Source organism: Dermacentor variabilis, chromosome 5 (assembly GCF_050947875.1).
Source record: "Dermacentor variabilis isolate Ectoservices chromosome 5, ASM5094787v1, whole genome shotgun sequence".
NCBI classification, from domain to species: domain Eukaryota; kingdom Metazoa; phylum Arthropoda; class Arachnida; order Ixodida; family Ixodidae; genus Dermacentor; species Dermacentor variabilis.
Window position 1 is genome coordinate 185,016,898 of NC_134572.1, and position 26,709 is coordinate 185,043,606.

At 44.6% G+C, this 26,709-nt stretch overlaps 1 protein-coding gene across 5 annotated transcripts in view; it reads right to left on the reverse strand.

The window, feature by feature from the left end:
- Positions 1–8,141: 8,141 nt before the first annotated feature.
- The window catches only part of LOC142583389 (protein roadkill-like), a 346,742-nt gene continuing 328,174 nt past the window's right edge, over positions 8,142–26,709 (reverse strand). For 4 of the 5 annotated variants that reach the window (XM_075693831.1, XM_075693835.1, XM_075693833.1 and 1 more), the window contains 8 exons: positions 24,037–24,158; positions 22,285–22,436; positions 18,768–18,895; positions 17,079–17,256; positions 14,710–14,888; positions 13,275–13,417; positions 12,001–12,168; positions 8,142–10,343 (listed from right to left, as the gene is read on the reverse strand). In XM_075693831.1, coding sequence (XP_075549946.1) covers positions 12,021–12,168; positions 13,275–13,417; positions 14,710–14,888; positions 17,079–17,256; positions 18,768–18,895; positions 22,285–22,436; positions 24,037–24,158 — 1,050 coding nt within the window. In that variant the 3' untranslated portion in view covers positions 8,142–10,343; positions 12,001–12,020. The remainder of the gene's footprint in view (positions 10,344–12,000; positions 12,169–13,274; positions 13,418–14,709; positions 14,889–17,078; positions 17,257–18,767; positions 18,896–22,284; positions 22,437–24,036; positions 24,159–26,709) is intronic. The other variant, XM_075693832.1, reaches the window with a different exon arrangement.

Here is a 26,709-nt window from a genome sequence, read left to right on the forward strand (position 1 = left end):
AGGCTCTGTATCATAAATACGTGGGCAGTTTTTGCTGCAGTCGATGAATTTACCGCAGCACCAGTAACCAACCCAGCCTTGTAATCAAAAAATGATTGAAGGTAAATCTCATCAATCATTAAAGTTACAGTCTTTTCATGCTCTTTATATGTGCTTACAATACGCTTTGCATAGGAAAGAAAGCTACATTCTTGCTGCTCCGCTTCAGGGCGTACATCGTACGATGAACACAGTCTTCTGATCGTATCAGGATGCGGCATCTTAAGCTTCATCGAACTTCTCAGGAATCTATATGCATGAGGTGAAATTGTGAACAAAAGGCTAGCAAAAACCAATAAATCGGGGGGATATCGGCCAGCATCATTCAAAACAAGATCAACTTGACTCTTCAAGAATTTAAGCACTTCCAAATGCCATTCTTGCAACTCGCATGCGAAATGTTTTCCACTTCCTCTAGCAATGTCGAAACCAATGTCAGTAGATGACGGGCCTTTTCAGAACGCTCAGTGCTGATATCCTTACGTGTCTGTTCGATCATGTGTAACACACTTTTCAAATCTCTCAAGTCGCACAGCTTTTCAGGAACTAAAACATCACCACACTTCCTCACACCCGTTTCACCAAAAAATACTTCGACGCGCAGGTCTGTGGACACGATCACCGAAGTACGGACTGCAAGAGCAGATTGAAGTGACAAGTCCAAAAAGAAAACCTTAGAGCCCTTGTTCAAAACTGTCCAGAATTCCGAACACTGAAAGCTTGGCAAGGCCTTCAGCAAGTCCGCAAAGCTACCAACCAGATTTTTGGCGTCCTCTTCTGCTTGGGTTTGCTGAGAAAGCATTATTGCTTTTTGCAAATATGTGGCTTCCAAGCGCGCTCTTTTGGCAGCCGGCGCTTCTCGAACGCACACTTGCGGACGCGATAAATAGGCAGGGCAATTGGGAAACAAGCTCGGAACTGCAGTTTTCTTCAGACGGATGTTTTTCATGGCAACTTCGACCACTTTTCCTGTCTTGACGTCCGTGTAAGATGTCGTCTTCAAGTAACCCGATGGCAAGAAATGCTTTTCACAGAGCTGAAATAAAAAATAACAAGCCGTTACAAGTATGAAGCTCTACGAAAATGTTGAATTTACAAGCGCGTCGACAGGTGCAGAGACCCATCTATTGTGCACGCGTGCACGAATGCATTGCGCACTATGCTGACGAAACCGATTCGTCTGGAAGCCCAGAATAACAATAGAGAGAAGAAATACTTACCACTGTGTACTTTGTTGGCGAGAAGTCCTTCCGAGGAACTGCTCTCGTCCATGCTTCCCGAGTGGCTCAGTCAGATGGGAACTTGTGCACTCGGACACTGTCCTCCGTCATAATTGTACTTGCAGTTTGGTGCGCAACAACAGCCAGGCATCGTTGCGCTTCCGTGTACGACGAACCACGCGCAATCGAAAAAAAGCAATCGCGTTTACGGTGCAGCATGCCCCACCAAAGCCACCAAGCAAATGCTCCACGCGTTGCCGCTCTAGCGTTGCAGCCACGGAGAAAATTTGTTTTCAGAACGCGCGCCGCGTTCTAGAAACGCAGCGCTCCCCTGTCCACCGCTACCATCCGACTCTCGTGACGTATTGACAGGGAAGAGGAGGTGATGCGGTGGCCTTACATTTTTTTCTAGGTGGCTTTGGCCAAGGTCACCTTCAGTTACGGCCCTAACCAATGGGCGACGCAGAAGCAAAATGGCGGCGCACACGATTGTTTACGTTGTCATGGCAACAGGAATAGCAGCCGATCGGCGTCTCCTCTCCCAATCGTTCTTTTATTTTGTTTTTATTATGCTGACCCGCTCCGCTCCCTTTCACCCTGTCCCCCATGCCGCGCGCGCCGCTTACTTGTTTTTTTTTTTTTACCTGTATGCGGCGCGTTTTTTTTTTTTATATACCGCGCGTGCTAAGGCGCACCACGCGCCACCTCGCAAGCAATGCGCGTACTACGCAGTGCATTGGCATTGCTTGCGAGCTGGCGCGTGATGCGCAGTGGGCTATGCGTTGGCACGCACGCAGTCTTGTCTATACTTACATCATACCAGCATGTGCCGCGACATAAAAAAAATTCCACTTATAACACAACATATGTTTAGTGTCGCTTTATTGACTTCGTTTCCGAAAACAGATTAGAGAGTTTTAGAATAGGGGCCCCAAAGAAATAGCGTCGAAGCCACTGCGCATGCGCGAGAGACAAACTGCGTTTGGGTTTTGCGTTGGGAACGCTATTTCACCGATTTAGCGGGAGCCCAAATAGCGTTCCCAAAAGATTTACGTCAACAAACATGGCGGCACCCATCGAAGCGACGGCTCTAACCTAGCACCAAACTGGGTTTGATTCGCGGTAACGCGTGAAGTTCGCAAGCTAGGAGAAGTGACTGCGGTTATCGCTTTCTCTCAACTAGCGTCTGTTATGAAGATTGATTCATTAGACGCCGCTGATTCCGAATTCTAGCGTGGATTTTACGGCTCGTAGGCCTAACACGGCTAAGCTTGGCTGGTGAAGGCACTTAAAGTTGGGTTTGTTGCTCAAAATTAAGCGCAACTAATTGTTTGCTGCTTGAAGAATAACCTCTAAATTGTAATTAAAGACGAATACACGCAAGTCAAAATTACTATTCCTATCATAAAATGGTACATTTTATTTAATTATTTCTAATTGCTTTTCTTAGACGCCGTAGTGGCGCTCTCAGCGCAAGACGCTATCCGCAAACGTAAAACCCTATTCTAGAACTCTTCACTCCTGCGTGCCCCAATGCTAACACCCGCAAAGCTCATTGGGGCCCCAAAATATTGGGGCCCCTATTCTAAAGCTCTCTATTTTTCTGATAACGTGGTGTGATACACGCTCAAAAAATGAGCAAAAGTGAAAGGTGCATGACATGTACAAGAGTACTAAACACAAAAGTTCACAGACGGTGAAATAACAAAAGAAAGCGCTAGAAAACGCGAAGGCCGTTTCATGTGCACACACATAAAGAAAAACACAAGATTGTTATATAACGCCCTCAAGGCTCAACTGTAGACGAGCTAGCACTAAGATATTGCTCAAAATTGGACGACATGTATGACATAGTCATGACAACTATAAAAAGGGAAAACTCACTGGTAATGGCAAAAACAATAACACGCAAAATACCTAAAAATATAAAATGCTAACATTGTTTGATTGAGAGCCATACCAAAAAAAGAGCTTACTTATAAATCTGCACGAAAGTATATGAAATGCGTGACATGTTCATTACTGCTGAACAAATTGAAAAATACATGGCAGAACAAAAATAACATTGTACTAAAAAAATTACCGACGATTACGTTACTTCCTAATGCGAAATTTGAGCGCAGCAAATAAGCTGTTTCACCTTTTCGATAGATTGAGGCAAAGAAATCGAGCAACACATGTATGCGCTATCACAGAATTTTTTTTTTATTTTTCACACGTATTCCTTTAACAAAGACTCCACTAACAGTTCTTGACAGTCATGAAGGAAGCTTTGTGGTCGGAGAAATAGACTGATATATGTTCGACTTGGTACACCAATGCTTGATTCTCAAAGACGAGATCTATACAAGTGCCTCGCGAGGTTGTCACAGCCGTGGGACGCGTTACGAGCGAGAGGAACGGGATGTTCTCCCGCATAAGTGTTAGGAAATTGCTGTTTGTTTTTATGTCAAGCCGCCACCGATCTGGCTCTCTGATTGCCACCGCACAGGGCGAACGGCAGCGGCAATTTCGGCTCGGGCGGTGCACATATACAGATCCGCCGCCACCGATCTGGCTCTCTGATTGCCACCGCACAGGGGTTGCATTGGAGGAGGAGCGAAGAAAGGAATTAAGTTCGAGCCGGCGCTTTGACAACCGGAGACTCGCAGGAAGAGGGGGGAGGGGGGCGGCGTGTACACCCAGCGGCAAACGATGGGGGCAGAAGCGCGCGCAGCAAGCGGACAACACGATAAAGGGAGGAGGGAAGAGATAGCAGCGACTGACTGATGCCGCTGACGCCGATAGTGAGTCAACCCCAGCTGCGGAGTTGGTTTCAGGGACAACGAATAACCGGCGCGTCGGCAACTGAAGAGCACCCTATCCGCCACACAAGAACAGGGGGGGGGGGGACCCTTTCCTCCTCTTTCTGCATGGCGGCGACGGTGTTCTATGCAGTCACGTTATCTTGACTCTCTAGCGGCGTCAGCGGCATCCAGCGGTATCAATCGGTCGCTGCTAGCGCTGGGGGGATGAAAGGGGGGCGGAGCTGGTTACGAGGCCGACGACGACGCGAAACCCAGGAACGGACGCCAAAGAGCTGCGCTCTAAAACTGAAATACACATTATCACATTATATTGCCCTTGGCCATAACTTGAGTAACGGTGGCTAGGGGAACCGAAGGTAGTCGGCTTTTGCAGCAGCACATAGAAAACATTCGCGGAAAGGCTTATTCCTCAATCAAAGACCAGGTAAAATAAGCCAACAACACGACTTTTCTTTCGACCCGAATGCAATGCTTAGCAATAAAATTACGTCACTTAAGGCACTAAGTCGTACCTACTGGGCACTCCTTTGTATAATAAACACGAACTACAAAAATCTGCATGTAGCACACTTGCAATGTTCATGCTTTCCAGAAAAAAAAAAAGCGTATCATGCCTACACATGAAGGTTGTTCGCGCCGTTTTCCCATCGGCGGTTACTGAGATAGTACACAAACACGAACAGTAATTTTTCAGCTGTTAGTACGTTTGTAGAACGTGACACACAGAAAAAGCACTGAGACAGTCGAAGGTGAGGGAGTTGCGAGGGAGGGCGATTGGAGAGGAGTTGGGGGGAAGGGCTCGGCCGCCTGGATCGGCGCACGTGCGCGCGACGATCCAGGAGGCCATGCAAGGGAAACGAATTTTCGGGTTCGCCCAATACAGAGATGGCGCCAATTACCTCTGCCACCGAAACCGGGGAGTTTCCCCCCCACTGGTAAGAATACAATCAGTTGAAGTTCAGCGCTCGATCTGTCGTTTCATACTCTCCCTCCCAAGTCATTATTTTCCTTTTTTGGCGCAACAATGTATTCATTAGACGTGAATACACGTAGGAAGCACAATAAATTCGATGTGGTGGCGAATGCCGTCGATGAAAACACGAGCAGCCACTGTCCGTCGGGGTGAATGAATGCATTGTTAGCACCGCGCAAAATCGGTCCAAGGTAAGGTGTTTTTGCAGTTCGGAGCGGCGAGCACAAATCGCTACGAAGAACAGACACGGCGGCACCGGTATCGACGAAAGCTGACACGGAAACTCCTTCAACAGTTGCAGAAAGCATGTTGGCCGGGCGAACAGGAGGAATTCGCGAAGACCGATCAAATGTATTGATATTTAAGCGTGACATAATTGTGTGCACGTTGTGTTGACCAACTTCGTTACGAGCTGCATGCGGCCGTGTCGCAAGCGCCACCGGTCTCGGGATTCGACAGCCCGGCGAGCGGGGCCTTCCGGCTCCTAGCCATCGGCGGCTGTCAACGGAGTCGACACTGGGAACGCGGCCTTGAGGAAACACGTCTGCGGTACAGTGTACTAGAATACCTTTATTCTAGCACACTGTATCTAGGGTGTTCGTATAGACATGTTTACATTGTTATCGTTTGCCTAAAATGAAAGAACTGTGCAAACACGTTTCCTTTCACTTTCTGTGCGAAATCGTCCACGCAGGGGCCCCGGTTCTGGGCGGAGCTACGCGTCACTCACTCACTCGTATCATGTGTCCCGAATCGTCGTATGCGGCAAGTCGCACACGACGCGCCGTACGACAGATCGCACGCGAAGTCGCACCATGTCTCGCGCCGCCGTTCCCTGCTGCAGACCGCGATAGTACGATACGCTTTCAGGCCGCTATATCCCGTGTAAACAAGAGGAGGCGCGAGGCGCGCGCGATCGAGCTGACAGAGTACGTAAAATATCTAACGACTAAAGGTAACAGAAGTGCAGCGATTATGAAGAGTAGGGGTGGAACTACAGTAGGTACGAGGTAGTACGAGGGATATGGAAGGGGGTAATGGTTCCAGGCCTGACTTTTGCCAATGCAGTTCTATGTATGAGAGCAGAGACCCCGCAGCAGCTGGAAACTAGGCAACGTGGTGTGGGTAGGCTCGCTCTGGGAGCACACGGCAAGACACCAAATCTTGGGGTGCAGGGGGGTGTGGGATGGTCTTCTTTCCAGAGCAGAGAGGCTTGTAGCAAGGTAGCATTTGAGGAGCGATTGAGAAAAATGGGGAAAATGCGGTGGGCTAGGAAGGTTTTCACTTTCACGAGGAAGGTTGACACAAGGTGGAGGAAGCGAATTGGAAAATTGACAAGCAAATACATGGGCAGCAGTGGGGGGACAGGTAAGGAATCATCCGTCAAGAAAAAGACGGAGAGGGGTATGTGGAAAACACAGATGCAAACCAAATCGGCATTAGAGACATACAGGACGTTTAAGCAAGAAATAGCCAAAGAAAATATTTACGATAACTCTAAGGGAAGCTCATTGTTGTTTGAAGCCAGGATAGGTGTACTGCGGACTAAAACGTACCGAGCCAGATACCAGGAGATAGATTTGTTGTGCGGGGCGTGTGGAGAGGTGGAGGAAACAGCTGAACACCCGACACTTGCTTGTAAACTTCATCCTGCAGTTGAATGTAACAGGGAACTATTCAAAGCTTTGGGTTTCAAAGACAGTGAAAGTAAAATAGACTTTGAACAGGTAGAAATAACCAAACGGAGGCTATCTGATTGGTGGTTAATATCAACGCAAAAGTAAAGGAGTAAATACATAGGTATGCATGCATATAGTACCTTTCAAGGCTAGGTGGCGCGCGCCGCCACCGCCCGATTCAAAGGGTGTTAAGAACGGCCAGCTGCAGTGCAAGTTTTGCCGGCCAGTTGCAACAGTGGCGGCAACTTTCCTGGAGCGTCGCCGCACACCTCTAGCCACGGCGTGACTAAGTCGACTGTGTGTGAACAACAATACGTGCGTCCTCGATTCTCCGTCGCTGGAGCCGAGTTTGACGAAGTCGCCATTGTGACTAAACGGGCTCGGCGGACCAACTATTGTAATGTACGAAACTCTATGGCTTGATACATTACCTTGCATCAAAGCAGAAACACTGTAGTCCGACAACGGCTGAACTTACTGGAATGTAATTTGTTGAATATAAAGTGTATATATAGTACATATGTGCCCAATCTGAGCACAGTTTTTACATTTCACAAAAGTTTACAAGAACCTTGGAAATTTAGACATTTAAGTGCGAGTTTTACATCTGTTCCAATTCTGAAAGTGCACATTACAGGGAACACAAAGTGTACAAAATCTGCTATTGAAGTCTCAGTTTACATGAAATCGTTACTTTTGCTATGCAGCTTTCAAAGAGCAATTTCATGAAATAGTGATGCCTTCAAGAATACATATATATGTAGATGTTCACACCAGCTACTCTAACAGATGGTTTCAGAACAGCATCTGTAATGAACTTGCTCCTAAATGTATTTCCAAATTGTATACTTTTTTTTCCAACTTTGTTTCATATTGTTGAACACGTAAATAATAAATTTGCTCACAAAAGCTATATTGAAAAAAATTTATCTCTAATTAAAAAAATTTATATTTCAGTTCAGCAGTTTCCTCTCGTGATAGTACCTTTACATTTTATAAGAGGAAGCTTTAGCTCGAGTGCTCCTATCTAAATACATGTAAAAGGAGAATTTGTTTTTCTCGGCAACCACTGCACCAAATTTGATGAGGTTTGTTGCATTTAAAAGAAAAACTTAAAATCTAGTGACTGTTGGTTCAACTTTCTCTTTCAAATGCAACAAAGTTCATTAAAATCGGTCCAGGGGTTATCTGATAAAAACGTTTTGCGTTTTACATGCATTTGAATAGGCCGCTTCGGAGTTAGGCCCAAGCTAAAGCTTCCTAGTAAGGCATATGCTGAATTGATAAGACGATCTCCATTCTTGCATTAAAGAATAAACTAGATTAGAGGCATCCCAGACAGCCACACTAATGACATTGTGTATGCAAGTTCATTGCAAGAAGCTACAGCCAATCTAATACGAGAAAAATACTCAACATGGCATGAGGGTTTGCATTTCTTTTATTAACAGGGTGATTGATTAAAAAAAAAAGTGCTGCAACACTGTTCTAATCGTGCAAAACATTCATCTTAACTTATGATGAGTACTACAACATCTCGAATCACTGAAACCAAAATGAAAATCCTAAAAAATAAAAAAAAACATTTGCACGCACACGCACACACACACACACACACTGATGCTATGCTGCACATTTCCTTAAATGCTTGTCTGTGTGCATTCGCAAAAAGACTTCCTATGCACACAGGTTGAGAAGAGGGTTGCTAAGCTTTGGTGTAGGTTTCCTTAACTTTGTCTTCACAGCAGAACACGACCATTTCACGCTTGTGTGGCAGCCATTGTGTAGGATAAATGAACAAACCCCGTTTTGTCCGTTCATCGGTGATTGGCAAGTTCATGAATAAACAAAAAGTTTGTTTGCTATGTACAGGATTGACTATCATGAGGTGGTGGGTGGAACCAGGAAGGCTTTGCAACCTAAAGCTTCACAATAAAGATGCTCGCTGTCATCACAAATGGGCCAGACCTCCCCAGTGACTGAATTTTTCTTGCAGTGCAACTTGCGACAACTGCTCCCATACAGAGGTTTCAACTCATCTTTTCAGCACTGCTCGCAAAGCACTTTATCAACACAATCATTTTTCAGCAAGCTCCGATGTTATTTGCCAAGGTCCCAGGATCAAAATTTTGTCAATTTTGGCAATTCTAAGCAGAACTGCACGTGACAGATGCGGCTGTTCGCTGATTAGGCAACTAAATAGATAAGCTAACATCTTTACCACACATAAACCCAACCGCGTACACTCTAAACTGCCACTTTATCTTCTACCGCATGACATTTTCTTGTGAACCTCAGGATGCCCTGATGGCTTTGCATAATGAGTGTGGCACCTGGATACAAGAATGGAATGGCTCATCTAATGCATGCATTTAGATGAAATGTATCCTCATAGGCATCTGCACCTTTGTCATGTCCTCTTCTAGGAACCAACAGAGAAAAAAAAAAAAACTGCAAGAATGCTCGAGGACTTCTTTCCACATAAGCTCAGAGAGGCCACCCACCACCAACTCATGTGTTTGCATAAATTACTTTTCCTCACAACAACACTTGCTTTGTGACAATTGTAGGAGGAACACACGAATGTAAAACGTGCACACACATACACACACACACACACCACACATAAAGTAAAAACAAAGGAAAGTACAAGAGTCGTATCTCATGCATGAGAAATAAACAAAGGTCCTTCTTCACAAGTGTCTTTTTTTTTTCTTCCTAGTTTTGGTGTTTTTCGAGTTTCTTTACACGCGAATGCAGGGAGCTTCTTCTGTGAGACGGGATGCCCACATTCTCACGTCACATGAACAGTCTTCCAACATTCATTCGCCAGTTGCAGACTTCAGTTCTTTCAACAAAAAATTCACGTGCACACACACACGCACAAATGCTCACTGGCACGTCAACACAAATGATGTTGGTGAAGTTGACACTTTCCCGAGGGGCTAAAAGTCAGCTGCAACACCTAACATCCCTGTCACCAGCTCCAAACACCCGAGGCGGGATGATACCTTGCAGAGTGGCAACGCTATCCAATGTTGTGCGCATGGTTTCATCTGAGAGAGAGGGGTGGGGGGGGGTGTTTGTACTCCAGCACTTGTGGGTGAAAGTTCTTCTGCTTCACGCTCTTCCGAAGTCGGGCTTTCTTCTTCAGCCTCTTCCTCAATGTTGTGGGCCAGAGTCTGCAGCTGCAGAGTTAGTCCAAAAGAATGGTCACGTGCCAATGCACTCTTTGTCTGTTGCATCCGTGGTGGGTAGCCAAGGGAATGGAAACGCGCACAAACAGTTTTGCTGTAGATGTCGTACTAAACAGGATATTTGCGAGTGCACTGTAGAGCACAGTGCCCTAAGCTCTGGCTCGGACGCTACTCCAGCGCAATACTGCAGACCATGGTTCCCACAGCGAGATCCCAGGAAATTGACTGTCAAGAGGTTTTCAATGCTGGAAGCAGAAGAACTCTGCCCACATCTCTGAAGGTAAACTGGGGGGAAGGCATTGCTGTGATGTCTTGTCGACGACTAGCCAATGTAGTGTGGTGTTAAAAAAAAGTCACATCCTGCATTCCACGAGGACAGCAGGCTGACTACACCTCGAACTTGTCCACCCACTAGCGCAGGAGCAGCACTGGAAAGAAAAAGAAAAAAGCAGAGCCCCAACCTTGCAGTGAGTAAAACTGCAGGCAAAGCTCACAAAATGTGCATTGTTTAGAGTATACTGTAATCTGCAAGCTTTGGAGATCAGCGAGGCTTTTGCCATTTAGATGAAAAAATTGCTTGTGTCCTTGCTTTTATTGCACTGCATGACAAACAAATTTCGCATCTTTGGGACTAGCAGTTGTTCTTTTGCCATTTCCTCCCCATTGTTGTTACCATTTTTCTTGCATCTTAAATTTTGTCTGTTCTAGCATCCTTTCCTCATATAATGCACTCAACACAATTAACCCGACAGTTTGTAGTTAGCGCTGTTTTATTTGTGTGCTCTGGCACTTTCTTTTTTAATGCAATATCGTTAAGGGCTCCGTGTCGCAGAAAATCTGGCGTCGGCATCCAGCATTGACCGTTGACATGACAAAAATCATTCCGAACCATGCAAACCCAACCACGGAGACTCTCCGTGTAGTGCAAAGAAGTTACTGAACTAATTTCTCTAAGTAAAATAAGTCAGAAATATCATAATCGACTTACACACAACCTACAGACATAGTAGTGTCGGATTGCAATTTGAATATACGAGAAAAATACTTCTGTGACGCAGAAACTCAAACACAAACCCCTTTTCCAGCGTTTCTACCATTCATCGACCAACCACCGTATCACAGATCTGCACGTGCCGGCATGCGCGAATCCCGGAGGCCACAGAGCGGCGCGCCTGGTTCCTTGCAACAGCTGCACATGGCCGCTCAACTCTGCTGCATTGCAGCCCATGCAAGATTCCGTGTTTCTACCAGAAAGCTCACCTTCGTGCACAGTGTTCACCACCAGCATTTCCCGGTAAACATTACATTTACATAAGCTACAGTTGCTGGGACGCGCAAGAATCAGTCACGAACCTTTGAATGCTATTGCATTACACGTTTAAAGGCAAAACTTAAAAGCAGCCTCCCATGTTATTTTTTCATGAAAAGATATGTGCCATGTCAACGTAGCGCAAGTGTAACACTGTGTACAGAATTTGTAGCCTACTGGCTACAAACTCCAAAAAGGACTTCAATTCCTGTTTCCAAAAAGGACTTCAATTCAACAGCGCCACTTGCAAAATCAAAACTATATGCCATATGGCGAGAATAAATGGCATGCACTTGTGAAAAGAGCTTCTTTAGCCTTGCTGACTGTCCAGTGTTCTGTAAGTTTTGAACAGGAACTGATTTCTGTGACGAGGATTAAGATGTGCAGCACATCACAAAGCTTAAAAGCAAGAAAAAGGGGGATCGGGGTGGTCGCTGAGGAAGGGGGGTGGGCACACTCACTTCGAACAGTGTTAATGGCTGCTCCTGTTTGACACCTAAACTATTTTGCGACAGGATAGCAGCCACCTGCACTTTGCATTCCCAACACAAACCATGTTAAAGATTTTGCGCAGAAGCAGACACGGACATAAAAAAGAGAACATGAAACAAACATTGAGCAGACTAACTAGGACCAACCTTTCCTATTAGTCGCCATGAATAAGGCTGTTGGCACAGGCTCATCCTTAGGTTCTTGCTTCAGTGCCAATTTTTTTTTACTTTATTCTGAATTCACACTTCTAGGCTGCTGCCAAGTGCAGGCAACGAAAACCTCACCTGCACTATAGGGGCGATCCCTAGGACTGCTTGATGCGCTTGCGGGGTGGCCCTATGGGCGGGATCTGCTGGGTGGCCAGTGCCCGGAAGGCCTCGGCAATCAGGTGCGGCTGCCGGTGGATCATGGTTTTCCAGCCCGCAGTCTCCATCACATCCGTGGCATGCCTGCTGGCAAGAGCCACACAGGCCGCAACCACCACAGTCAGCACCCGCACGCACTCACACAAGAACTTACCAAAATGGCTACACACACACACGGTCACTTCATACAACCATCTTAATCAGAATGTAACAGTTTAAAACAAAATGCAGTACTATAACTTGAATAAGGAGTTCTTGGAAGAGTTCAACTGCAAGTAAAACAAGTTGGCCATGTTGCTGAATTTACACTGCCATAATATAGGCTTATCCTTAGTGAGGGCAAGGCCACAAAAGCATGAAAAACACTGCCCAAGTTTGCGACCATTTAGTAGCAAAAATGTACTTTTAGAAAATAGGAAAGCTTTTGTGGTTTTCGTGACAAAGCTTTTCAGAGCACATGCCAAGCAGATTCACAAACACCCTCGGTGATCTGTATCACCATGTAAAGCTAACAGACAATGAAGCCAAGGAAAGCATTGGGGAAATTAACTGTGGCTGAATTTGGAGTGAAGAAAATAATGAAGGGATATGAAAGTGGATGAAAAGATAACTTGTTGCTGGTGGGAGCCGAACCCACAAACCCTGCATCAGGTGTGCATCGCATTACCAATGCTATGGCGACGGCTATCAATTCGCCCACTAACCTGGGCATTTATGTTTACTAGATACAGGCCCTAGGAGTATTATCCAGCGCCACACCCAATGGTGTCACATGTTACATGACGCCATCGGGTGAAAAAGGATGTTCCACAGCTGTGAGTGGCGCTGGCTAGCTAACACTGGCCAAAAGAGGTTCTGTACGTTGGAGAGTAATAATTTTGGCCAGATTAAAAAAAAATTATGCTACTGCACACACTGTGGCTACCTGCCTCCCATACTAGTAGAAATTGCAACGAGAAACCGGTAAGACAACACACATTTCTAGTTAAGCAGCACTAGTGTAGGTGCATCTGATATATACATGGCTACCTCTTCACTCGTAACCTCAATACTCCAACACTTTAGCCACTACGGACCTGGTACCCAGGTTGCAAGTTGCACATGGTTGCTGTTCATGACAATGGCCATGAGGTGGGCGTACAAAAGTAATGCACTCGCAATATACTGCCAAGGAGGTCAGCTGAGATGCTCACGTGTTGATGAAGTCAATTGCATGAGCCTTCAGCTGGTCCGCGCTGTGCATGTCAGCCAGAATGAGCACCTCTGCGGCTGTTTCGACAGACAGGTTCGAGCACAGGGCCTCCTCACACATGACTTTTAACCGTTCCAGGGCGTACTGCGTGCAAAGCAAGGAGAGAATACACCTCAAGTGTCATTATTGTTGCTTGAACACACACACAAAAGAAAGGAGGACAGAACATGTCGCTGTGCCAGTTGGTTTGTATTCGCAGGTATAACATGCACACACCTTAGAGGAGACAATAAAAGAAGTCGTGTCCCGAGTCTACCTTTTACTGCGATCGCAATTTTATGGCGCATCCTTGCTATCGGCGTTGCTGTGATGTGCTATAGAGCCACGTGCCACATGCTGTATGTGCGAGGCTGAGCCGACGATGGTGGCTCAATGCCGTGCAAGCAAGACACCGAGGGAGGGGAAGTAGGGCGTTCTACTCTGCCGGCAGACTTGTGTAGCCTGGCTGCTCGTACCCTACACTGAAAGAAATGTGCGATGGGGGACACAGTGCACCGAGTGCCGATAGGTTCGTGCGCGGTGTTCTCGCCGCTTAGTTCGCGTTGAAGTGAGAGGCAGCACAAAGGCCAATTTGACCGCTGCTGCTGCGGTGCTTGCTCACTCCAGCGCTCCGACAGTGAGTGTGCGGAGTGACAGAGTGAGATCTGTTCATGTTGGCTTATGCGTGCACAACGCCATGCTTGTTAATTTAGTTAGTACGCGAATGTTTAGTTTATACGGCCAACAAAGCTGCCATAGAATAGCTACTTCGTATAGCTGTCTACCAATTTGCTATTGGAATTTATGCATCGCCTTTCGGGTGAGACTTCTTGTCTAGTTCAAAGTGTGCACTTGCTAAACCTTCAAAAAAATACAGCACTAATCATTTTTGAACCAACTTGAACTACCTGTGCATATTAGTTGAAAACCAATGAAGAAGTGGAAAGCTAGTGATTCAGAAATTCAAAACATGTACACTGTATTGTGACATAGGCCAGGACAACTTTCAGAACTTAGGAGAAAATGTGGCCCTTCAACAGAGCACTGAGAACACCTAAAAGTAATGCACTGCTGCACAATGCGGTATACACTCAAACTCATTTCTCTCACACCCTATGGGGCATATCTGTGTCCCACAACAGGAATCGTCATCTGTCGCGCTTCCCTTTCCTTTCTCAAAAATTCTGCACTCGCTGCTTTCCTGTCAAGACTGCTATGTCATGCCGATAATGTGCCTGCCGTTCATGACCTGGAAGTACCAAGTGCATAGAGTTAAAAAAAGAAAAGGCACACAATTGTCACTGGGCAAAGACGTGCCCAAAAGAGTGTAAACTGGCTTTCGGAGTGCGGATGCACCCTACACCCAGTGAGGTCCATATAGGCAAGATGGGCCTCACCTTGTCGGCGGCAGCCAGGAGGTCGTCGGCCATCTTGTCAAGGTTGGGCGCTCGGCCAGTGTAGATGAACCGCAGCATTTCCCGCAGCACCTCGTGGTCCATGTCCGTGATTTCCACTCGATTCTGCTTCTTCTCTTCCATCTCGTGCTCAAACATGGCCGCAAATACCGGAGAGCGGGCTGCATGCACAGGGGAGAGCACGTCAGAGGCAGAGAGAAAGGTTTCCCCCAAACCACACTAGGTCAGCAAGAGAACAACCTGCTGCGGCTTTGGTACACTCTCTGCAATAACATCAACAGTACATTAATGCAACTGCCATTAAATTAATTAAATTTGTTCATTCGGAATAAATTGCTGAACAATATCAGACAGTACCATCTCCAAGATTTCATATTGCTATTCTTGGTACGGCTTTCGAAGTAAGGCTGTTCACAAAGGGGCATTGTACACTAACCCTGCAAGGCAGCAGCATTGCTTTTGTCCTATTAATTATCTTCATTTGCCTTTATGTTAATGCGTTCTCATTTTTGGACTTTACCACCAATTGTTGGATTTGCTATGGTAGCCAACATCATGTTTGCACTTCTGTGACCTTACAGGCTGTCCCAGCCAGTATAGCTTTAGAAGACATAGGTCATGCTACGTGAATAAGACCAAGTACATGTTTACAATATTGTGGAGAAACCATCAGTAATTCTTAATTCCTTGACATCCAATTATTTAATTAATTACTTCACTTTTTATTCTAATTGTGAAGACATGAATCAGGCAGTTGTAGGTTATCATAACAGACGTCATAATGAGGTGTTTCCAATGGGTAAAGGCACACATGTATGTACTTTTTCTGGCAAATAAAGAAAGCCCACAACATAAAAAAAATGCCATGCAACTGTCTACCCGTGTGCATGCAAAAGAAGCGTCATCAAACAGTCTGTGGGAAAGCATCTTAGGCTCGCTGCTTAGGGCAGTGAACTTCCTTGATATGCAATAATCGCGAGAGTTGTTCACACTGAGACTGTTTGATGGTGCTGCTGTTTGATGTTCACGATTATGCAGTCACGTGGCATTTTTCATATTTTGCGGGCTTTCTTTCTTTGCTGGAAAAGGTAAACATGCTGTGTGCATTCACTAGAAACAGCTCCATTTTGACATCTGTTACGGCAATCGACAACTCCCTAGATGATGTTGGCATGATTAGAACAATTAACAAGTTAGATAATTACTTGTTATTGTCTAAACGAAAGTCGACAAATAAAACATTACTGGCAGTTTCTTACCTGAACTTCGAAAAACAAACAATTGGTTTTATTTGTGTAGATTCATCTTTTTTAAAACTGCAGTGCGTGATAGCTGTAGCAGTCTGTATGTTCGTACAGTAAGCAATGACGTGTACAGAGCACAATTAATAAATTGGGTTTCAGAGCGTGAGGGCCTTTTTTTTCCTTCTGTTTATCTGAATGTTGTATTTAATGAGGTTTTCTTTGCTCTACTGAAGTTATTTATGTTTTTGCCACTGTTTTTAAGCACACATTGCCTAGCTTCTGATGTTTGTTATATTTCCAAAGAAGCCTTGTGAGTACACTCGAACCTTGTTGTAAGGCCACATTGGCCATGAAAATATGTTCATGATATCCAATATTTGTTATAAGCATACACACAGATATCAGCGAAAAAGAAGTGATTACGTTTATGCAAGAGAAATGGAGGCGGAGTGTCGTCGACAGGCCAGCAAAAGGCCTTCTGCAGATCTCCAGATGGCCCGTCAGCACCTTAGCATGATGATACGAGCCATGGAAGCAACAATAAATACTCTACTTGTCCACATATAACCCGTATACTTGTAGAAACCGCACCTAAAATTACAACACCCAAATAAGAATGGGAGGGGGGGGGAATTAATAAAAATATACTTTAAAAAATAATGAAGCCTGTACAACCCGCGGAATCAACTGCACACCACAATGCTATACGACAGTCACACAGCTTCCATTTGCACTAAGCCCCCATTAAGATCAGTCCAGCTGCATAGAGGGGCTTTACACATGACATGAAGACATGGTCTTGCCATGAAGTGCGTAAATTTCTGATCATCCTTTCAATCTCAATTGCAAATGCACCATGCGACAACTCCACAGCAGTGTACGAGGTAAGAAAGCAATGTGGCACCTCTAGGAAAAGTTCAAGGAGACTAAGGATACGGAGTGTGATCAGGGACAAGGGCGCAAAGGAACAAGTGATCAGAGCACAGGCCTACTGTCTGTTTCTTCTGGCCCTTTTGCAATGCATTTTTCAAAATGAACATGCACCAATGTGCGAAATTAATTTCCTGCGACAAGCAAAGCAGTGTGAACAACAGAAGTAAGCCTTACCAGCAAGGATGGCCTTGTGCGCATAGAATTCCCGGCCGTTGACGCTCAGGATGACGTCGCTAAACTTCTGGCTCTCAAAGAGGTGCCCAAAGTCATCAGACAACCGGCACTCGGGGACCTTGAACTGGATGGCGTTATTCTGCCCAGAGATGTTCACAGAGTCCGCAACAACGCTCACCTTGAATGTGGATAAGAGGGAAAAACAGGAGAACATTAATGCAAACAAAACTAAGTTCTCCAATGTGCCACACTTACAGGTATACAGAAGACAGCATATTGCTGCATCTATGCAAAGCGACCGCTCGTTGAACATTTGAAATTTATCTTCAATGCCTCTACAATGAGACTACCTTTAAAAGGAACACGAAGAAACTATGAAAATGTATGCATCTGATCAGAAGCGTACATAGTTCATGCGTGCATGCCTAGACAAGCTCTTGCTAACTGTTCAGGTGATCAGAGAACAGCATATGACTGCAAAACACTTAGAACAGAAACTGATGAAGTGGCAACCATAAATTACTGCTAGCCAGAATTAATTATGACACAGTAAGATGAGAAAAAGACGGAAGAGGTTTGAATAAAGAGAAAAAGGAGAGGTCAGCTAAAAGAGCACCTTTTAGGGTGCTATCCCTCTATATAGGTGTCACGTCAAAAGAATTTACATTGAAGATGCAGGCTCTTATGAGTGGATGTGCCAATATTTGTGCATCAATAGGCAGGCACATGAGCATGCCAACCTGCTTCAAAGCTTCAAAGTGCATGGTATGGAAATGCTTAGCAACAAGTGCACAACATTTCTAAGAAAAAGTGTGCCCACAGCTGAGCCCAGACACACCTCACAGGCCCCACGAAGCGAGCATTGAGTAAGGGGAGTTTACCGTAACACACAGGCACTGGCGGAACACAGTACAGCAACTTATGAACATGAGAAAATATACACAGGTGGTCGGTCTAGGAAAGGTGGAGCAGCAAAATAACGGAAACAAGGGGGGAAGAAATGTGCATCTTTGTGCTACATACAGGAAAGAAAACAACTGGCACATGGAACAAAAGCAGGACCGAACAGACATCATTATACATCTTGAAGAAAATGCATGCCGCCGCTACTTCACAAAAAAGGCTGCTATGTCGGGTACTGAAACAATTTTGCCACAAGAATTTTATGAGCCAGCGCAGGCGGATCAAAGGACAGCGTGTGACGAGATGCAACTAAATCTTAAGTGGCAGGGATTGAAGCACAAAAGAAAATGACCGTGACTTATAGATGTGCTTGTGAAGGAGAAAAGAAAGTGTGATGGATCAATGCCTATGCTCAAGGAAAGCGATTCTAATGATGCTGGAATTATGACTGTGGATGCACTTTATGAATTGAGCTGCTCAATTTTGCACAGCTTCAATTGTGGAGATCAAATACAATCTTGATGTGAAGACAAAACGGATGAGGTGCTTTATTCAAGCTGCAGGAGAAGAGATCACAATTAAGCTCGTTTCCGGGCACCGGACGAGCACGGTGTGCGTTGCAAGACAGCTTAATAGAAAAATAATTCAATATGTAGGTATGTTTTAGAAAAATTATTTATATCTATATTTGTGTGCGATAACTTCCAACAACAGCTCTGAGATCATCATGTCAGCAACATGCATGAAAGGTGACAAGCCGTGCAACAAATGATGTAGTCTGCACACCTCGCAGTAGAGAGTAAGCTTGTCGTCAGGAAGGAGTCCGTTGGCCTCGTCGAGCAAGAAGTCTCTTCGAATAAACTTCTTGAAGCCCCAATCCTTGCCTTGAACAAAGCGGTACGCCCTTTGACTCTCTGCAGGAACAGATGACGCACAAAACAACTATCAGCAAAACAACCCCACAGTCAATACTACGTCAGTTGAGCGCCTGGAAATGTTCTCGTGGCACAGAATCTGTTCCTTATAGCCACACACAAATCAACACTCATAACATAGAACCAAAAAGTGACAAAGCACTTATGGTACAGTTGTGAACCCCTGGTGCAAAATCAAAGGTACTAAATCGATGAAAAAGCATTACAGGTGCAGTGAATGTTATTTCTTGCGACAATGTCATGCTTCAACATGTAATCTTACTTATTTAATTATTTATTTATAAACACTGCGGTCTTGAATGCAAGACCATTGCAGGTAGGTATACACATTTGTACAGTAACATATTGAGACAGAAATGAAATACATTCAGGCAAAGGCTTCAACAACACTTATACATAGCAGAAAATTGCTGACCGATTTCATCACGTGCAAGACCATAACAGAATATTAATATCAATCCAGTAATTACAAGCACCGAACATGGCTCCACATGCACACACAAAACAAAAATAAGTAATTATTGAATATGCTCCTCAAACAATAACAATGAATTCTGTGTTACTACACTGTATCAGCAAGGTTGTTCCAGTCAATTAGGGTTCTAAGAAAATAGAAATATTTGTAACAGTTAGTTCTTGCAAATAATGGTTTTACTGAGTGAGAATGTCACATGCATGTAGCATAACCACTGGAATAACTAATTATTTGCAAAGTGTCAACATCGTAATGCCCATTTACTGACTGGAAAAAGAATTTCAAGCGACAAATACGATTCCTATTAGTAACACACAGTAAACCGTTCTTTCTTAAAAGGTTCATAATGGATGTACGTCCATAGGAATTAGATAAATCTCACTGCTCTTTATTTTAACCCTTTTCAATTTGCAAACGTTAGTTTTAGTGAAGGGGTCCCAGATTATAACAGCATATTTTAAGACTGGTCATACAATAGCTTTATAGGCAAGTGAGCGGGTTTCAGGGGTAGCATAGCATAATGCCAGCCTTAAAAAGAACAGTTTACGAAGAGTACTGGCAGAGACAGTATCAATATGTTTACTCCAAGAAAGGTTATTAAAAATCCAGAGGCCAGATACTTGTAGCATGTGACTTCAGAAAGTGCACGATCAGTAATATCATACTAATAATGGAGAAAGTTATCTTTAAGTGTTATTCTCATACATACAGTATTATCAAGATTTATTACCATTTGCCCTGTGTCAGAAAACCTTTTTCTTTTTGAAGGTTGTCATTTAGCCCAATTTGATCCTCAATGGCATTTATTTTTTCATAAAGGACACAGCCATCAGCGCATAACTTAACATAGACAGAAAGATCCCAGACAATATCATTTATAAAAAGAAACAAAAGCGGCCTAGGAACAGATCCCTGGGGGGGCACAGGACTCCACCGGGATGTTGTGGGAGTGGGCATTATTAAAAGAAACAAGTCGACGCCGGTTTGACAAGTAAGCCTTGATCCAGGCTATCAGCTTGCCATTTGTTATTATGAAACTTAATTTATGAATAAGCTTTCGGTGCGAAACTGTGTCGAAAGCCGTGATGTGCAGGTCAAGATGTTTGGAATGGATGTCCAAGGAGAGAAAGGACGCAGCCACCGATTTTTCTCATCACATTAATAACATTTACATGTTATAAACAGGTGGCAATTCCACATCAAAATATGGAAAGAAAATTTCGATAGGGACATTAGAGAAATTTTAGACTATGATGAATGACTACTGCAAATGAGTTGTGTGAAAATAGAGAAGGTGGAGGAGCTTTATCGAAAAGGAAAAGTTGTCATCTTGTAGTGTCCATATACCGTATTTACTCGCATAATGATCAAACTTTCTTGTCAAGAAAAAATTGTAGCAAATTCAGGGGTGCGATCATTACGCGGGTAAAATTTCCCATGAAAATAAACATTTAATTTTTCCATTCCGCATTTGCTGCGGGATGACAAGCAGGCAGCTGCCGCTATTAGTGTGGGACACCAAAACCAAATTCACAGCCGGCGGAGCTAGCCGAACGCGCCGAACGCGATTATTTTTCTTCTCGCGAGTACATTACGCGCATTGAAACAGTTTCTTCCGTATCAGTAGTGAACAATATCGTTAATATTGGCAAGTTTGCGACAATAACATAGCCATGTCCACTTTGAGGGGACAGAAACAGAGATGGGCGCGCTTAGGTGCCAGTGCCATAGAAACACATGGCAGGCATGCTGCGGGAACTGCGGCATCCGTCTTCACTGCTATCCTAATACGGCACGTTTCCGCTAAGGGAGGGCCAATATCTTAGCTGTATTACAAGTGTTGGTGCATGAATAGGGTACACTTCTAACATATCAGTGTAAACGTGGCAGCCACTATTGTTGCCGCTCATGATTAGTTGCGTGCCCACGAGTGCAGACAAGAAGAATCGAAAGGCGCCCTTCATGTTGTTGTTCTTGACCAAAACCATTATGAAGCCTACAAATAATAAAGCTGAGGTAAGTTTGGTTGTAGCTTTTTTTTTATTTTTCATGTAAGTGTGGAAAGTGATGAAAGCAATGAACTGGGGCATCTGCTTAAGAATGTTGGGTGCGTGCAGACCGCTTGGTGTGTCTTGTAGAGTCGTTCGCGTAGGATTCGACAGATTGTAAGCGCAATCATCATTAACTAGACTTGGCAAGTTCAGGGTGCGGTCATTACACGGGAAGGTAAAAAAAATCTAATTTTGATGACAAAATTCAGGGGTGCGATCATTACGAGAGTGCGATCATTATGCGAGTAAATACAGTAAGTTGGTGTTAAATATTTCACACTGCCTTACAGGGACACTAAAGAGAAACAACAAATAAGTTTGAACAGCTAATCTTTCTTTTGGAATGGAATTAGATAATATCTTATAATGAGTTCAAGTTCGTAAATTTTATGGAAAGTTTGGGAAAGTTGGCAGGTGCATGGATGCACCCCAACCTTGAAAAACACTGGCTTGCTCCATTTCTGCAAATGCTGGCATATGCAAGCTAGAAAGAATGCATGCATACTTTTTTTTTTTTTTTATGGCCAACGAGATCACAACCTTGCCTTACTGCTCAACACAAAATTTTGACCTCAGGCATGACATCGTAATGATGTCGATGGTACTGGCACTTTGAGACCTACTTCGGTGTCAAGTTGACATATTTACCCATTCAAAAGCTTCATGTCTTGCCAAGTGTCATCCTTTTCCATGCGAGAAGTGCATGGTAGAGCCCCACAACTATGAAAATATGAGCCTGTACACCACCTTAAAGCTTCATGCATTGTGAAGAGGTTAGACATCAGCTGCGAGTCAACATGCTGCCAGATGCCTCCCAAAGGGGGGTGAGAGACAGTGCTCACCCATGGCCTTGGTCTCTTCCCGCTTGGCGTTGAGGATGGAAAACTTGAACTTGGCACGGACCTCACTCTTGTTGCAGGACACCAGCAGCAGGTACAGGGACAGGTAGTCCTTGCTCTCCTCGTCCAACCCCTTAGGATTCACTCTTAGGCACCTGTGGGCAGAGCAGAGCGGTCACTGCCTGATGCATGCGTGGTACAGTATCGTGCATTACCTGTACCTGCAAAAACTACTAGAGGAATCTACAGTGCCACGGTGTACAGGAGCTCAAAGTACAGCAGTTTAGCGGGAATCGAAATGCTGTACAGGAAGTAGGTGTACTTGCCTGACCTTTATCTTTCCGACTCAAAGCAACTTTGCGACATTGCAAATTGATCATTTTTATCAAAACATTACATTATAATTTGCAATGATTATGCACAAGCACGGAAACTCACTGTCGATCTCCATTTAGGAAAATATTATTTATAAATAAAGCCACTAGACTGGCTGAAGCCACAGTCAATGTCTCCATAAGGAAACAACTTGGTACATTTAAGTGTTTCGAACGGTCACGACAAAATAGAAATCCTGAACATAACATTGCATGTAAATGTAATCCTCTGCTTAGCATGAATGCCATAAGCCACTGTAGAATGCAATGTAATGCAGAATGGAATTTTAAGAGGTGCATTACCACATTCAGAAGAAGTGCAATGTTTTGGACTGTATCACTGCATTTAATTACTGTCTCTTCTTCCACCAGAGGGCCCTCAACTCAACAATAAACAGTGCATCTACATGCAACAAATGTTTCAGTTCTTCTCATGGTACTATAACACATCATAAATAAGAGGTCAATATCCCTGGTGCAACAAATATCTATGCTACAGGTCAAACTATTTTTCTCCAAAGCTTGAGCCTTAATTCCAGAAATATATTTGAATGTCTTTTGAACCCTCAGTCACAATTCGTGACTGAAGGGGTTGCACAAATTCATGTTGTACCCATCATTCCCGTGGAAGCCGAACAATTGCCAAGCCCAGAGTTCCCACAGATGATTTTTGTATGAAACTGTGAGCCCATTTCCACACAAACTTGCCACAAAAAAAGAGTTGTACAGTTCTAGATGTCATTCGGGGTGTCAAGTTGATTTTGAGAAATACAAATCAAAATATAGACCGTCAAACTATAGGCAACCATAGCTAAAGTGGAGGCCTTTTGAATCAAAGCACTGCAGAATAAGCAGCTGAAATGGGTTAAAAAATCTGTGCCAGTTTAGCAAAAGGCTTAAAAGGAAAAAGTAATTCCACTTTCGGTACATACTATAATCTAAATCCATCCACAGGAGCAGCAGTAAGTACCATTCTTGTTTTTGCATCAGGAACTGAGACCTCGCTAAACTAAATTGCATTTCTTTTTAAAAGAAGAATGTCATCCACTGTGGTAACTGTACCATTGATGAAGCAGTCGCTCTGCAACAGCTGAAACAGGCAATGCGAAATACCTTGCTAGAGTCCCCATTTCACACTTAGTAGGCACAACCACACAAGCAGTGTGGGCATAGAAATCGCATTGTTTCGTGAACTGGTTTATCTGTGAAACCATCTATAAAATAACATCTTTATATGTTACAACTATAATATTACATAAAATCTCTTCACTTACAGCACGTTACACAAAATGTTTTGGTCATGAATGCGAGTGGTGCCTGCAGAACTCCCACAATATGCAAAATGGTGGGAGGGGGTTGGGCAAGGGTGGTGAAGACGTACCACTTGAGCTTGTCATTGGCCCCCGCAGAAAATGTCGAGCTCTTGAGCACTTCCCCCATCTCTTCCCGGCAGAAGCTGAAGTTGTTGATGGTCCACATATAGGAAAACTTGATCACTTTCACCTGAGCGAAAGAGAAGAAGGGAAGGCTTCTTACATGCTTTCTACAGATACAGTAAAAAAAACCCACTTACAACAAAGTCACAACCAATATGAAAATGCTTTCGTTACATCCAGTGTTCATTATAAACACATATTTGTTACATGCCGGATATTGGCAAAAAAACATTTTAGATTTACTTTATCTCTGTTTGGGCATATTGACTGTTAACTTTCTTTCTCTTCGACATAAAAAAAAGTTTGGCAGGAAAATGGGCATAGGCCTAGGGCAATCTGAGTAAATGAAATAAAGGAAAGTTGCAAGCAAAGCACTATACTACATTTTTTCTGAACATATTCAGCTACAATATACAAGTCCTTGGTGCCTCTTTCATGCACCCAGTCAAGCCAAAAATAGTCTCAGCACATGCCAGGAGGCACATATGGCCCATAAAAATCTCACACTACTGTTAGGCTTACAGTGGAGCTGTCAGCCATAAAATAGTAAACAGAACACATAAGGCACAGTCCATGATTATGGAGAAGAAAAGGAAGTACCAGGAAGCACTGGCAGCCATACGATGCCCAAGCTATGTTTGTAAACACTGATCCCACATATTTTAACAAAGACAGGAAGTATATAAAGCTTTTCCTTCTCCAGGGCTCGGATGGCTTCTATACACCATTATTCTCAGAGCACAACGACACAAAACTCGGCAAAGTGCCAATTACTACTCTATTTTGCAAGCTTGAATATGTAGTGACAGGTGCTATCCAATATTGTATTTTCTGTGTGTGTGTCGGTGTTCTTCAAGGAATAATGTTAGCGTGAACATGACAGACAAAAAAAGGTGGCAGGACAATCGTTACAGTAATTTATAGGACAAGTAGCTGCATTCACTTACGAGCTAACTTGCAAATTTGCAACTGAAAATTGTGCCTTTGTATTGAGGCAGCACATAGCTCATGGCTCCTGGATACCACCCAAAATTGCGAGTTTCTGCGAGTTTCTGCCAAAGTAGCCAGAGAGATGAATGTAAACGGTCAAAGAAAACAAAGGACACATAGTTGTGCTCTCTGTTCGTATGGCAACCTATTAATGTGCCGTTTTTAACAGAAATCTAAAACTATTTACCTTGTAGAAACACGTAAGTATGTTACACGGTCCCAGCCATACAGCTACAGCAAAGAAGGTGCCATATATCTGGGATACCAAACCTGTCGTCACAAAGGTTTGCCCCATTTTTGGATGTCATCTACAACCATTTCTTTCAAAAGATAGGTGAGAATGGAAGGCAATGCGAACTCTAGCCTTTCATCTCAACACATGAAAACCTGTATACAGATGATGGCAGTTTGACACTTGGTCATATGGCACAAGAGAATAATCCATCTACACTGATTGCAGAATGAACACACAAAAAGTGCACCATCCATGCACTCAGGTTGGCTGGCCTTGGAAATCCTAGCAAGAAAAGACCAACAAAAGAACCGGTGAAGGACCTGTAGACACAGTGTCCGGGTGAGCGCTGCCTTTTGTTCAACTCCTGATCCCCCACTCGTGTCCTTGAGCGGTTATGCCCTACAGGAAAACAAGGCGTACAGATCCATCCAGCTGATGCGGTTCACCCTGCTCACCATGTGGGCCCGCTGCTCAGCCAAGGCCCTTTTCTTTTTCTACCTCCACTCAAAAAGCACAGAGAGAGGGAGGGAGAGAGAGGACCGAGCGTAGCTGATACGCCGATGAAAGCGGCGCTCTCCGCCTCCTCGGCCCTGTTTGGATCCGACTGCTGGTACGATCTGTTGGGAACTCGGCGCTGACGCCCGTGGTTGTACCTGGGTCGCAAGCCCCAAGGGTAGCGTTGGCCTGGCGGCCTGGGGTACAACTCGAAGCATCCGAAGGTCCCGGCAAAGCATGAGTCGACTGGTAACAACGAAACAACTTGTTTATTTTAACATCGCAAAGAGTTGGCGGTCAGGTTTGACCGAAGTAGAGAGAGCACTTCACTCAACTGAAGAAATCGGAGCCCTCCCTTTGGCGTCCGGGGGCAGCTGTTTTTATACTCTCGCAGTTGAGGGCAAGAAGGAACCCCTCAAAAGACGAGCACGTGAATGTACAATGGGCTAATGGTGACGCACACTGTCGTAGCGATGCCGTAGCACCATGTCGAGCACGATCTCGTAGCACCCTGTCGTGGCGCTGCGCACGATCTCGTAGCACCCTGTCGTGGCGCTGCGCACGATCTCGTAGCACCCTGTCGTGGCGCTGCCGGTCGGACACAATGACTGGAACGAGATCCCTGCTTTGGCATCGCCTGTTTCGGGCCCAATAACTGGAATGAGATCCCTGCTTTGGCATCGCCTGTTTCGGGCACAATGACTGGAACGAGATCCCTGCTTTGGCATCGCCTGTTTCGGGCCCAATAACTGGAATGAGATCCCTGCTTTGGCATCGCCTGTTTCGGGCACAATGACTGGAATGCGAGGAGGATCCCTAGGCGGTCGCATTGCCGCAGACGCGCCTGGAAACACCTGGCGATGAGTGTTGCGGCGACGACGATCGGGCCAAAATGTCT